This window comes from Cherax quadricarinatus, chromosome 66 (assembly GCF_038502225.1).
Source record: "Cherax quadricarinatus isolate ZL_2023a chromosome 66, ASM3850222v1, whole genome shotgun sequence".
In the NCBI taxonomy this organism is placed as follows: Eukaryota; Metazoa; Arthropoda; class Malacostraca; order Decapoda; family Parastacidae; genus Cherax; species Cherax quadricarinatus.
The window spans coordinates 1,363,167-1,378,534 of record NC_091357.1 but is presented as its reverse complement, the minus strand read 5'-3'; the positions used below and the strand labels follow the sequence as shown (position 1 = coordinate 1,378,534).

The following is a 15,368-nucleotide window of genomic DNA, read 5'->3' as shown; positions in this document are numbered from 1 at the left end:
ATGTTGTACTAACCTGCCTCATGGTAAGCGAGAACCACATGACGCTCTAAGGGGGAAGGGACGATTTTGCTTTTTCTTTTTCTTTCCAATTTTAATGAAATTTTTCATGTGAATTAAGCAGCTTTTGAAACCTACACAACGTGTTTCTTTTCACTTTTTTCTTTATAGTTAGATGGAAAAAAAATAAAATTGTTATATTCAATAGGTTTTACAAGATTCCAGTACAACAGTACAACATGGGTTCGAATCCTCGGCTAGTGCACTGTTGTTATTGATCAAAATCACTCGTTCGTGTTACAATATTATATAAATACTACTCGTGAGGCTAGTACACCAAAAAGAGATGAGAATGAAATTAGCCTAGAAGCTCCCACACATCCGTATGCCTTCGGATGGCGGCCCAACAGCTAGCTCTACTGGCTGTACCATTCTTGTAGGGTTGGGTGGTCCTGTAGTTTAAAGTGTCATGTGGTTCTCGCTTACCGTGAAACAGGCCAGTACAACATGGGTTCGAATCCTTGGGTAACGCAGTGTTGGTATATATGTATATATATATATATATATATATATATATATATATATATATATATATATATATATATATATATATATATATATATATATATATATATATATATATATATATATATATATATATATATTTATTTATTTTTTATTATCACACTGGCCGATTCCCACCAAGGCAGGGTGGCCCGAAAAAGAAAAACTTTCACCATCATTCACTCCATCACTGTCTTGCCAGGAGGGTGCTTTACACTACAGTTTTTAAACTGCAACATTAACACCCCTCCTTCAGAGTGCAGGCACTGTACTTCCCATCTCCAGGACTCAAGTCCGGCCTGCCGGTTTCCCTGAACCCCTTCATAAATGTTACTTTGCTCACACTCCAACAGCACGTCAAGTATTAAAAACCATTTGTCTCCATTCACTCCTACCAAACACGCTCACGCATGCCTGCTGGAAGTCCAAGCCCCTCGCACACAAAACCTCCTTTACCCCCTCCCTCCAACCTTTCCTAGGCCGACCCCTACCCCTCCTTCCTTCCACTACAGACTGATACACTCTTGAAGTTATTCTGTTTCGCTCCATTCTCTCCACATGTCCGAACCACCTCAACAACCCTTCCTCAGTCCTCTGGACAACAGTTTTGGTAATCCCACACCTCCTCCTAACTTCCAAACTACGAATTCTCTGCATTATATTCACACCACACATTGCTCTCAGACATGACATCTCCACTGCCTCCAGCCTTCTCCTCGCTGCAACATTCATCACCCATGCTTCACACCCATATAAGAGCGTTGGTAAAACTATACTCTCATACATTCCCCTCTTTGCCTCCAAGGACAAAGTTATTTGTCTCCACAGACTCCTAAGTGCACCACTCACTCTTTTCCCCTCATCAATTCTATGATTCACCTCATCTTTCATAGACCCATCCGCTGACATGTCCACTCCCAAATATCTGAATACATTCACCTCCTCCATACTCTCTCCCTCCAATCTGATATCCAATCTTTCATCACCTAATCTTTTTGTTATCCTCATAACCTTACTCTTTCCTGTATTCACTTTCAATTTTCTTCTTTTGCACACACTACCAAATTCATCCACCAATCTCTGCAACTTCTCTTCAGAATCTCCCAAGAGCACAGTGTCATCAGCAAAGAGCAACTGTGACAACTCCCACTTTATGTGTGATTCTTTATCTTTTAACTCCACGCCTCTTGCCAAGACCCTCGCATTTACTTCTCTTACAACCCCATCTATAAATATATTAAACAACCACGGTGACATCACACATCCTTGTCTAAGGCCTACTTTTACTGGGAAATAATTTCCCTCTTTCCTACATACTCTAACTTGAGCCTCACTATCCTCGTAAAAACTCTTCACTGCTTTCAGTAACCTACCTCCTACACCATACACCTGCAACATCTGCCACATTGCCCCCCTATCCACCCTGTCATACGCCTTTTCCAAATCCATAAATGCCACAAAGACCTCTTTAGCCTTATCTAAATACTGTTCACTTATATGTTTCACTGTAAACACCTGGTCCACACACCCACTACCTTTCCTAAAGCCTCCTTGTTCATCTGCTATCCTATTCTCCGTCTTACTCTTAATTCTTTCAATAATAACTCTACCATACACTTTGCCAGGTATACTCAACAGACTTATCCCCCTATAATTTTTGCACTCTCTTTTATCCCCTTTGCCTTTATACAAAGGAACTATGCATGCTCTCTGCCAATCCCTAGGTACCTTACCCTCTTCCATACATTTATTAAATAATTGCACCAACCACTCCAAAACTATATCCCCACCTGCTTTTAACATTTCTATCTTTATCCCATCAATCCCGGCTGCCTTACCCCATTTCATTTTACCTACTGTCTCACGAACTTCCCCCACACTCACAACTGGCTCTTCCTCACTCCTACAAGATGTTATTCCTCCTTGCCCTATACACGAAATCACAGCTTCCCTATCTCCATCAACATTTAACAATTCCTCAAAATATTCCCTCCATCTTCCCAATACCTCTAACTCTTCATTTAATAACTCTCCTCTCCTATTTTTAACTGACAAATCCATTTGTTCTCTAGGCTTTCTTAACTTGTTAATCTCACTCCAAAACTTTTTCTTATTTTCAACAAAATTTGTTGATAACATCTCACCCACTCTCTCATTTGCTCTCTTTTTACATTGCTTCACCACTCTCTTAACCTCTCTCTTTTTCTCCATATACTCTTCCCTCCTTGCATCACTTCTACTTTGTAAAAACTTCTCATATGCTAACTTTTTCTCCCTTACAACTCTCTTCACATCATCATTCCACCAATCGCTCCTCTTCCCTCCCGCACCCACTTTCCTGTAACCACAAACTTCTGCTGAACACTCTAACACTACATTTTTATACCTACCCACACCTCTTCGACCCCATTGCCTATGCTCTCATTAGCCCATCTATCCTCCAATAGCTGTTTATATCTTACCCTAACTGCCTCCTCTTTTAGTTTATAAACCTTCACCTCTCTCTTCCCTGATGCTTCTATTCTCCTTGTATCCCATCTACCTTTTACTCTCAGTGTAGCTACAACTAGAAAGTGATCTGATATATCTGTGGCCCCTCTATAAACATGTACATCCTGAAGTCTACTTAACAGTCTTTTATCTACCAATACATAATCCAACAAACTACTGTCATTTCGCCCTACATCATATCTTGTATACTTATTTATCCTCTTTTTCTTAAAATATGTATTACCTATAACTAAACCCCTTTCTATACAAAGTTCAATCAAAGGGCTCCCATTATCATTTACACCTGGCACCCCAAACTTACCTACCACACCCTCTCTAAAAGTTTCTCCTACTTTAGCATTCAGGTCCCCTACCACAATTACTCTCTCACTTGGTTCAAAGGCTCCTATACATTCACTTTACATCTGCCAAAATCTCTCTCTCTCCTCTGCATTCCTCTCTTCTCCAGGTGCATACACACTTATTATGACCCACTTCTCGCATCCAACCTTTAATTTAATCCACACAATTCTTGAATTTACTCATTCATATTCTCGTTTCTCCTTCCATAACTGATCATTCAACATTACTGCTACCCCTTCCTTTGCTCTAACTCTCTCAGATACTCCAGATTTAACCCTTTATCGTGCAAGGGGTCCGAAAAATTGAAATTCGAACTGAACTCCCTATGGTGGATAGAGTAACTCAATACAAGGTCACTGATCCCATATAAATTGATTTCTGATGGTTAGTTTTCGAGCCGAAAATATTCGGCTGGGCCCGACAAAGGGATTAAAAAATTTTATGTTGCAAACTTGCAATTGTTAATAAAACACACCAAAACAATTTTTTAAATTTAATATACAAACAGACAATATAAAAAACATAAATGGAACTTGAATCAAAACATTTTTTAATTGTTACAAAAATATAAAAAGGAAGCAAATCTCAACAATGACAAATTGCAAAGGGATGCAACTTTCAATCCCTATATTCCTGAGATTCATTTGGATGACCAATTATTCTATATTGCTAATTGATGGTATGGTAGTCGCTGAAGCAATTTCTATCACTCTTTATCCAGATTTACTTTGCATACAGAACACTGGAATGAGGATGTGACCAATTTCTTCGAGTGGCTGCAATAGTTGCAATCGTAATACCTTACTTTTTCTTCACTAATTTCTGTTTTTTGGGTGGCCTTTCTTCCTCCTCATCATCACTTGACACCTGTGCATCCGGTGGCAAGTATTCATCACCACTATCCAGCAATTCTGGTTCATCTACCTCTGCTTCTGAGTCACTCTCTTCAGAAACGCAGACATACCTCGACCTGCTGGTGGACTGCTCCCCATAAAACAACTTCTCATTGATCTGGAAGGACAATAGAAACCTCCTGTATAGATCCAGACCACTACAGAGTTCATATATGCAATTGAAATTTTTTTATAAATATTTATTTGACTAAAATTGGACATTCCCGGAAACTCGGGCAAGACCGAAATAATTCGGTATAAAATGTTTGCACTTTTTTCAACTGCATGCTACACTCATATTATGCTTCACACGGACTTTAGGTATATATCAAAATATGCCTAAACTATTCATGTAAGCACTAAACACAACAATCAGTACTTACCGACATTGTAGAATGTATAATCCAAGAGTAGATTAGTAAGGGTGGAGGGAAAAATGCGTGTGTGGGCGGAGCCAAGCCACCAGTGTTTATATTTTGATCTCTCAACCAATGGGAAGGCGGCAGAAGCGAACTGTACTTAGCTGAAGAGACTCAGGGAAGGCTTGTGATTGGTTGGAACTAAAGAACGGGAAGCTGGCCGCGCGGGGCACGGAGTATGACACGCCCCCAAAACACGTAATTAATACCGAATTTTCCCGGCCAAGCACGATTATTTTCCCCCACTGAAACTCCCCTACCCCCTTCAGCTTTGTTTCGCTTAGGGCCAGGACATCCAACTTCTTTTCATTCATAACATCAGCAATCATCTGTTTCTTGTCATCCGCACTACATCCACGCACATTTAAGCATCCCAGTTTTATAAAGTTTTTCTTCTTCTCTTTTTTAGTAAATGTCTACAGGAGAAGGGGTTACTAGCCCATTGCTCCCGGCATTTTAGTCGCCTCATACGACACGCATAGCTTACGGAGGAAAGATTCTTTTCCACTTCCCCATGGACAATAGAAGAAATAAAGAGGAACAAGAGCTATTTAGAAAAAGGAGAAAAACCTAGATGTATGTATATATATATGCATGTGCGTGTCTGTGAAGTGTGACCAAAGTGTAAGTAGGAGTAGCAGGATATCCCTGTTATCTAGCGTGTTTATGAGACAGAAAAAGAAACCAGCAATCCTACCATCATGCAAAACAGTTACAGGTTTCTGTTTCACAGTCATCTGGCAGGACGGTAGTACTTCCCTGGGTGGTTGCTGTCTACCAACCTACTACCTACATATATATATATAAATATATATTATATCTATATATATATATATATATATATATATATATATATATATATATATATATATAAAGAATTCCCCCCAAAATGCTGATGAATGTGTCTATAAGATTCCTTGTAAAATTTGCGATAAAGTTTATTACGGTCAAACTGGTAAAAATCTCGAACTAAGATTAAAACAACATAAATATAGCATTAGAACTGGACAAGATTCCAATGCTCTATTTATTCATGTAAGAGATTTTAACCATCCAATTGATTTTCAAAAAGTTGAGAAAGTAGTATCAAGCAAGTCCATGATCGACAGGAATATAATTGAATCTTGTTTCATAAAAAACAGTTTTGACAATAATATGAATATTTCCTTTGGTTTATATAAATTAGATCCATTTATAATTAATAGAATTTGGGAAGAATTTAATAATACACTGGACAAATAATAATTTTTAAATTTTCTTGGGTAGAATAGTTTGTGGGTGAGTTGTGCAAAGGACCTATCCAAGTTGGGTCGGCGCGCGTCAGGTGTTTAACTGTTGTGGGATCTGATAGTGAGGTGCTGGCCAGACCCCTAATATAGCTTCTTTGGATGCTTTACTTTCATAGTTCCTTGATAATGTGAGTAGTCACGAAAGCGCTTGGAATTTCTCTATTCTTTCAGAGTTGTTGTTTTGCATATTCTGAAATCACCTGTTTACTGTGATCTTATTGCATATATATATATATATATATATATATATATATATATATATATATATATATATATATATATATATATATATATATATATATATATATATATATATATATATATATTTATATATATATATATATATATATATATATATATATATATATATATATATATATATATATATATATATATATATATATATATATATATATATATATATATATATATATATATATTTATACTTACCAAAACTGCGGCCATACGAGATTAGATCCTGTGACACACTCTCCCGCTTCAAGAGACAGAACAAAGTTTACATTCCCTTAACCATGGGTTAAGTGGTTAAGGCAATGTGAACGTTGTTCTGTCTCTTGCAGAGGGAGAATGTCGCAGGATCTAATCCTGGTTGCCTGCAGTTTGTTAAATGTTTCAATACCACTTGTTTCGCTTCTTTATTTCTATATAAACTGCTTGTAGAGGCTGGTATGCAAACAGGAGGCGGGTGAAATTAATCTCGAGTCTAGGATCATGCGAAACACCTACTCTGCTGGGTGCATGATGTTTGAAAGATCGCTGGTTAGGTGGTTAAGGCAATTTGAACGTTGTTCTGCCTCTTGCAGCTGGAGAATATGCCGCAGGATCTAATCTTAGCTGGCTGCAATTTGGTAAATGTTGCATTACCACAAAGTGCACAGTATTTTATCCACAACGCTAGACTCCAGCTAGTTATGGGCGCCTATGCGAAGTTAGACGATATTTCCCCATATCCCGAAGCACCAAGCATGTTCTTAAAATTATTTCATGAAATCGTGCCACGTGCAGTAAACAACGACAGAAATTTGAAATGCTTAAGAATTTGCAAACAGGTGACATTATTTACAAACGTCATCTCTGCGTCCACAACAGGACACGAACCTGTAAACTCTGCAGGTACACAGTAATTTATTCACAACGTGTGACATGGTGACATGCATCACCATGTCACACATGTGGTGGGCTAACAGTGGGATTTGTATGGATAACTCCTGATCAAAGAGTCTGACCAGGTCAAGACTGAACAGGACAGTGTGAATACTTTGAGAGGATTCCAGTGTAGCGAGAAGACATTCTAGTGCAATGTTGTGCAATTTGTAAAGGTTGATGAGCGGTGTTAGTGGGGAAGATGTCCAATGTGGGTGATGTAGGGTAAGGTCTATACTGTGCCTGGGTACCGGACAAGATTATGGTATATACAAACTTCGAAAAGCCTTCATAACCACATCTGCCTCCAGCATCATGCACCATGATTCCACTTAACTTATAGATAAATACGTGTTGACGCATGGAATAATCAAAAGCATAGGTTGCATGGAATGATCAGAGGCATAGGTTGCATGGAATGATCAGAGGCATAGGTTGAGTGTAATGAAGGAGTGATCAGTCATTGCCACCTTCCCCCCCCCCCCACTCCACCAAGAGAGCGGTGAGAGGCACGAGATGCAGGAAAAGGGGAGGAAACTCCATATCCAGTGTTAAATAGTGCACACACCCACATTCTTCACGACGTGCAAAGATAACCAAAAATGTTACTTTTATTGTAAGTAAAATATTATGAACAATATAAATTGTTTAAACCCGTTTGTATAAATATGCGTCCAGTGTTCAGTGACTGCTCGCGCCTCCCAACACTCCACTCCCCAGCATTTAGGCTGCCACCCCTAATGTAAAGGGCAACTTTTGTTCCCTGCCCCTCATGCCACACCAGTCCACAAGGGAGAAATTTGTTACCTCTTCTTCTCACTGCATCCACTATGACGACCTCCTCCACAACCTTGTTCTACCCAGCATGTCACATCTTATAGTCATGTCATCTCATGTCACTCTTATAGTCTAGCCACCTAGATGGATGCTAATCAGAAAGCTAGAAGCCAAGGGAACGGCACACCTGGCATTCCTAGGAGGGGGAAGTGTCTATCGTGTTTACAGGTTCGTAGTTTCAACACTAATGGTTTCCCTGGAAAATGATGACCCATAGCCACTTCGAGCACCTGAACATACTCCATAAGACCTCACAGCCTCACACGCAGTCGAGAAACTCATGAACCTCTTTAAAGAAAATAAACGATGGTTTCACTATCTTAAATGATCTACCAACCATCAAGGCATCATATAACTTGCTAATTTTTGGGATCAATGTCTGCCTAGCTGTGCCCAAAAGAGGATTCAAGTTGCTAGCCACGACGATCAATAAATCTATAAGAGACTTTCCCATAGTCGCTAACCTCATTCACCTTTCCCATCAATACAAAAATGGGAGAGATAGACCCGGTAATCCTTCCATTGACTAGACCTGACCTCTCTTTCCCTGTATTGAACCTCAGTGATTCCCTTTACCGTGGATATCGTGTAAATCCTTCCAGCATAGCACTTCTAGTGAATGCAATAATAATAATAATAATAATAATAATAATAATAATAATAATAATAATAATAATAATAATAATAATAATAATAATAGTAAAAAAAGGGAGAAAAAGTTAGCATATGAGAAGTTTTTACAAAGTAGAAGTGATGCAAGGAGGGAAGAGTACATGGAGAAAAAGAGAGAGGTTAAGAGAGTGGTGAAGCAATGTAAAAAGAGAGCAAATGAGAGAGTGGGTGAGATGTTATCAACAAATTTTGTTGAAAATAAGAAAAAGTTTTGGAGTGAGATTAACAAGTTAAGAAAGACTAGAGAACAAATGGATTTGTCAGTTAAAAATAGGAGAAGAGAGTTATTAAATGGAGAGTTAGAGGTATTGGGAAGATGGAGGGAATATTTTGAGGAATTGTTAAATGTTGATGAAGATAGGGAAGCTGTGATTTCGTGTATAGGGCAAGGAGGAACAACATCTTGTAGGAGTGAGGAAGAGCCAGTTTTGAGTGTGAGGTAAGTTCGTGAGGCAGTACGTAAAATGAAAGGGGGTAAGGCAGCCGGAATTGATGGGATAAAGATAGAAATGTTAAAAGCAGGTGGGGATATAGTTTTGGAGTGGTTGGTGCAATTATTTAATAAATGTATGGAAGAGGGTAAGGTACCTAGGGATTGGCAGAGAGCATGCATAGTTCCTTTGTATAAAGGCAAAGGGGATAAAAGAGAGTGCAAAAATTATAGGGGGATAAGTCTGTTGAGTACACCTGGCAAAGTGAATGGTAGAGTTATTATTGAAAGAATTAAGAGTAAGACGGAGAATAGGAGATCAGATGAACAAGGAGGCTTTAGGAAAGGTAGGGGGTGTGTGGACCAGGTGTTTACAGTGAAACATATAAGTGAACAGTATTTAGAAAAGGCTAAAGAGGTCTTTGTGGCATTTATGGATATGGAAAAGGCGTATGACAGGGTGGATAGGGGGGCAATGTGGCAGATGTTGCAGGTGTATGGTGTAGGAGGTAGGTTACTGAAAGCAGTGAAGAGTTTTTACGAGGATAGTGAGGCTCAAGTTAGAGTATGTAGGAAAGAGGGAAATTATTTCCCAGTAAAAGTAGGCCTTAGACAAGGATGTGTGATGTCACCGTGGTTGTTTAATATATTTATAGATGGGGTTGTAAGAGAAGTAAATGCGAGGGTCTTGGCAAGAGGCGTGGAGTTAAAAGATAAAGAATCACACATAAAGTGGGAGTTGTCACAGTTGCTCTTTGCTGATGACACTGTGCTATTGGGAGATTCTGCAGAGAAGTTGCAGAGATTGGTGGATGAATTTGGTAGGGTGCGCAAAAGAAGAAAATTGAAAGTGAATACAGGAAAGAGTAAGGTTATGAGGATAACAAAAAGATTAGGTGATGAAAGATTGGATATCAGATTGGAGGGAGAGAGTATGGAGGAGGTGAACGTATTCAGATATTTGGGAGTGGACGTGTCAGCGGATGGGTCTATGAAAGATGAGGTGAATCATAGAATTGATGAGGGGAAAAGGGTGAGTGGTACACTTAGGAGTCTGTGGAGACAAAGAACTTTGTCCTTGGAGGCAAAGAGGGGAATGTATGAGAGTATAGTTTTACCAACGGTCTTATATGGGTGTGAAGCATGGGTGATGAATGTTGCGGCGAGGAGAAGGCGGGAGGCAGTGGAGATGTCATGTCTGAGAGCAATGTGTGGTGTGAATATAATGCAGAGAATTCGTAGTTTGGAAGTTAGGAGGAGGTGCGGGATTACCAAAACTGTTGTCCAGAGGGCTGAGGAAGGGTTGTTGAGGTGGTTCGGACATGTGGAGAGAATGGAGCGAAACAGAATAACTTCAAGAGTGTATCAGTCTGTAGTGGAAGGAAGGCGGGGTAGGGGTCGGCCTAGGAAAGGTTGGAGGAACGGGGTAAAGGAGGTTTTGTGTGCGAGGGGTTGGACTTCCAGCAGGCATGCGTGAGCGTGTTTGATAGGAGTGAATGGAAACAAATGGTTTTTAATACTTGACATGCTGTTGGAGTGTGAGCAAAGTAACATTTATGAAGGGGTTCAGGGAAACCGGCAGGCCGGACTTGAGTCCTGGAGATGGGAAGTACAGTGCCTGCACTCTGAAGGAGGGGTGTTAATGTTGCAGTTTAAAAACTGTAGTGTAAAGCACCCTTCTGGCAAGACAGTGATGGAGTGAATGATGGTGAAAGTTTTTCTTTTTCGGACCACCCTGCCTTATTGGGAATCGGCCAGTGTGATAATAAAAATTAATATAATAATAGTAATAATAATAAGAAGAAGGAGGAGGAGGAGGAGGAGGAGGGAGGAGGAGGAGAAGAAGAAAAAGAAGAAAAAGGAGAAAAAATAATAGAAAACTATCAGGCAAAGCAATGACGCTACATAAATTTTGAATTTCTTTTTTTTTTAGAAAAAACAGTGACTAATAGCATCACACCGCTAGCCTGCCAGCCTACATGAGTAACTACAGTTGTAGTCCTACATGCTGACTTCCTCCATTTCATCCATAAATAACATAATGATTAAAACATTATATTTTATATACCATGTTATTTTTACCAGGAAATCACAAGTGACGATGGATATATTGGCTTAGTACTCACAGTCACAGCAGACGCAGCCAGTATCACAGATACCGAAAGTAATTTTTTCCAGTGAAAGAGCAAAAGGGCATTGTCTACTATCCATACAGATACCACGTCTATGACACTTATAACTGGAGGTGCAAGGAGTTATTCTTAATGAACAGCACTTGCAACCACTATTTGTACACCCTCCAACTATTTCACGTTCAGAAGAACGGCATGACAATCTGCATGTTCCGTAGTCGTCATCACAAGAAGGCTGCGTCACACTACAAGCTGGAAAGAGAATACTTGTATTGCATGAGGTTTGCACCCGGGTAAGGAGCACAAAAATAAAATAAGAAAACTGTTATTTCCACTTTAAATTTGTATTACATTTCAATACCTTGCAAATAAATTTAAACCAAATTCTTTTCTAAAAGATGTAAAGGTGATTTATATATGAAAATCTTTCTATTAAGAAACTAAAAGTAAAAAAATCTCGTTATGTGACTAACGGGAAAAAATGAAAATATGAGTTCAAATTTTTTAACGTTATTCAACATAAGGATATATGTATATATATATATATATATATATATATATATATATATATATATATATATATATATATATATATATATATATATATATATATATATATATATATATATATATATATATACATATATATATATATATATATATATATATATATATATATATATATATATACATATATATATATATATATATATATATATATATATATATATATATATATATATATATATATATATATATATATATATATATATATATATATATATATATATATACATATATATATATATATATATATATATATATATATACATATATATATATATATTTATATATATATATATATACATATATATATATATATATATATATATATATATATATATATATATATATATATATATATATATATATATATATATATATATATTTATATATATATATGTCGTGCCAAATATGTAAAACTGGTCAATTAGTAAGTACTCATTTAAAATTAAGTCCTTTCTAAAATTTTCTCTTATACGTTTAAAGATATATTTTTTTCATTAATGTTAATGTAAAAAAATTTAAATTTTGCAGCAAAAGAATCTTAGAAAACTTACCTAACCTTATTATAACAAGAACAATTTATATTAGCCTAACCCAACTAAATATATTTTAGATTACTTTACAATAATTTAATACTAAACAAACACAGTGAAATTTATTTCTTTCGTTAGGTTCAGAATGATTTTGGCGAAATTATTGCATACACAAATTTTCACTTGTCCTATATGGCAAGATGAGCGTTGCTATTTAAGCCAAGATTGCAAGTTCTGCCTATTCGGCACGACATATATATATATATATATATATATATATATATATATATATATATATATATATATATATATATATATATATATATATATATATATATATATATATATATATATATATATATATATATATATATATATATATATATATATATATATATATATATATATATATATATATATATATATATATATATATATATATATATATATATATATATATATATATATATATATATATATATACATATATAGTGGTCCCTCGTTTTTCGTAATTAATCCGTTCCTTGAGCCGTTACTGTAAACGAAATTTACGATTTACGAATCAATTTTCCCCATAAGAAATAATGTAAATACAATTAATCCGTTCCTGACACCCAGAAGTATTAAAACAAAAAAAAAATTAACATGAAATGTACATGTAGTACATAAACAATACAATGTGAAATGATGAATGAAACATTAACAGCATAACACTTACCTTTATTGGAGATTCTTCTTAGTGTATGGGAGACTGGAGGAGGAGAGAGAGTGGATTGTTTATAGTTTGGAAGGGGAATCCTCTTCCATCAACACCTCAGGTACCATTTGCTTTTCTGGGGTTGCTTCTCTTCTCTGTTTCTTAATGCCACTAGGACCACCTTGAGAGTCACTGGAGTCCGGTCTCACAAAATAACTGTGGAGAGAGCTCTGTTTCTGGCGTCTCTTTAACACTTCCCTAAAATGGCCCAAGACTTTGTCACTGTACATGTTGCCAATATGGCTTGCAACAACCTTGTTAGGGTTATGTTTCTCCATAAAGCTTTCCATCTTACCCCACATAGTAAAAATCTCTTTAATTTCTGAAGAAGGCACCTTCTTCCATCTCTCTTCCTCCTCCTCTGCAGCAAGATTCTGAGCTGCGAAGTGTTGCTCTTCCTGCTGAAGCTCTTGCAGCTCCTCAGTGGTGAGCTCTTCATTGTGGTCTTCTACCAATTCTTCCACATCCTCCAAACTCACATCCAACCCCATGGAACTCCCCAGTGCCACAATTGATTTAACAACAGACATAGGCTAATTAGGGTCAGTCCCAAATCCTTCAAAATCCCTCTTGTCGACACAATCTGGCCACAATTTTCTCCAGGCAGAGTTCAAAGTCCTGGTAGTCACTCCCTCCCAAGCCATACCAATAAGGGCTATGCAGTGGAGGATGCTGAAGTGTTCTCTCCAAAATTCTCTTAGGGTCAAGTGAGTGTCTGTGGTCACAGTCAAGCACCTGTGAAACATTGCTTTTGTGTAGAGTTTTTTAAAGTTTGCAATAACCTGCTGGTCCATGGGCTGGAGGAGAGGAGTGGTATTCGGGGGCAAGAACTTTACTGTGATGAACCCAAACTCCTCGAAAATTAGGTCATCCAAGTTTGGAGGATGAGCAGGTGCATTGTCCATTACTAGCAGGCACTTGAGATCCAATTTCTTTTCCAGGAGATACTCCTTCACACTAGAACCAAACACTTCATTGAACCACTCGACGAAAATTTCCCTCGTGATCCATACCTTACTATTAGATTTCCAAAACACACACAATTTACTCTTCATAACATTATTTTTCCTGAACACTTTGGGATTTTCAGAATGGTACACTAGTAATGGCTTCACTTTGAAATCCCCACTAGCATTAGCACAGAACATTAGTGTCAGCCTGTCTTTCATTGGCATTGCCTTTTCCTCTTGTGTAATGAAGGTCCTCTTTGGCATTTTCTTCCAAAAGAGGCCTGTTTCGTCACAATTGAACACTTGTTCAGGTTTCAGTCCTTCAGCCTCTATGTACTCCTGGAACTCATGCACATATTTTTCAGCCGCCTTGTGGTCCGAACTGGCAGCCTCACCATACCTTACCACACTGTGTATGCCAGTACGGTTCTTAAATCTCTCAAACCAGCCTTTGCTGGCCTTAAATTCACTCACTTCACCACTATTTGCAGGCAATTTCTTTACCAAATCTTCATGCAACTGCCTAGCCTTTTCACAAATAATCGAAGTCAAAAAAGTATCTCCTGCTAATTGTTTCTCATTTATCCACACCAATAATAACTTCTCAACCTCTTCCAGTACTGGTGATCTCATTTTTGTCAGCATAGTTACTCCCTTCGCAACAACAGCATCCTTTATTTCCTTTTTCTTGGCCACTATGGAACATAAGGTTGTGTAGGGTTTCTTATACATCCTGGACAGTTCGGCCACACTTGTACCACTTTCATATTGTTCAATGATGGTTTTCTTAAATTCAATCGTATTTCTCACCTTCTTTACCACAGGCTTGGCACTAGGAGCTTTCTTTGGAGCCATGGTAGCTTATTTAGTACTTGAAAGCATTAAAATAAATGGAATATTATGAAATATTTCGCTGGAGCACGTGAGAGGACCTTCACTCACTGGTAAACAATGCCAGACTGGCTGCCGCCCTGGCTCACGCCGTGGGTACGCGTCCCGGACGAACTACGACTCGCGAGTCAACCTATGAAAAGCAAGTCCATGTTTATACGAAAATACCCCTATGATTGGCGAATTTTACGATTGCCGGGAACTACGAAAAGCGAGGGACCACTGTATATGTCGTGCCGAATAGGCAGAACTTGCGATTTTGGCTTAAATAGCAACGTTCATCTTGCCATATAGGACAAGTGAAAATTGGTGTATGCAATAATTTCGCCAAAATCATTCTGAAGCTAACAAAAAAAAATTATTTCACTGTGCTTGTTTAGTATTAAATTACTGTAAACAAATATAAAATATATTTAGTTG

At 37.5% G+C, this 15,368-nt stretch overlaps 1 protein-coding gene across 1 annotated transcript in view; it reads right to left on the bottom strand.

Annotated features, from left to right (window-relative positions):
• The window catches only part of LOC138854651 (tenascin-like), a 115,136-nt gene that overhangs the window by 10,188 nt on the left and 89,580 nt on the right, over window positions 1–15,368 (bottom strand). The window contains exon 11 of the mRNA XM_070099000.1: window positions 11,245–11,502. Within this exon, the coding sequence (XP_069955101.1) occupies window positions 11,245–11,502 (258 nt within the window). The remainder of the gene's footprint in view (window positions 1–11,244; window positions 11,503–15,368) is intronic.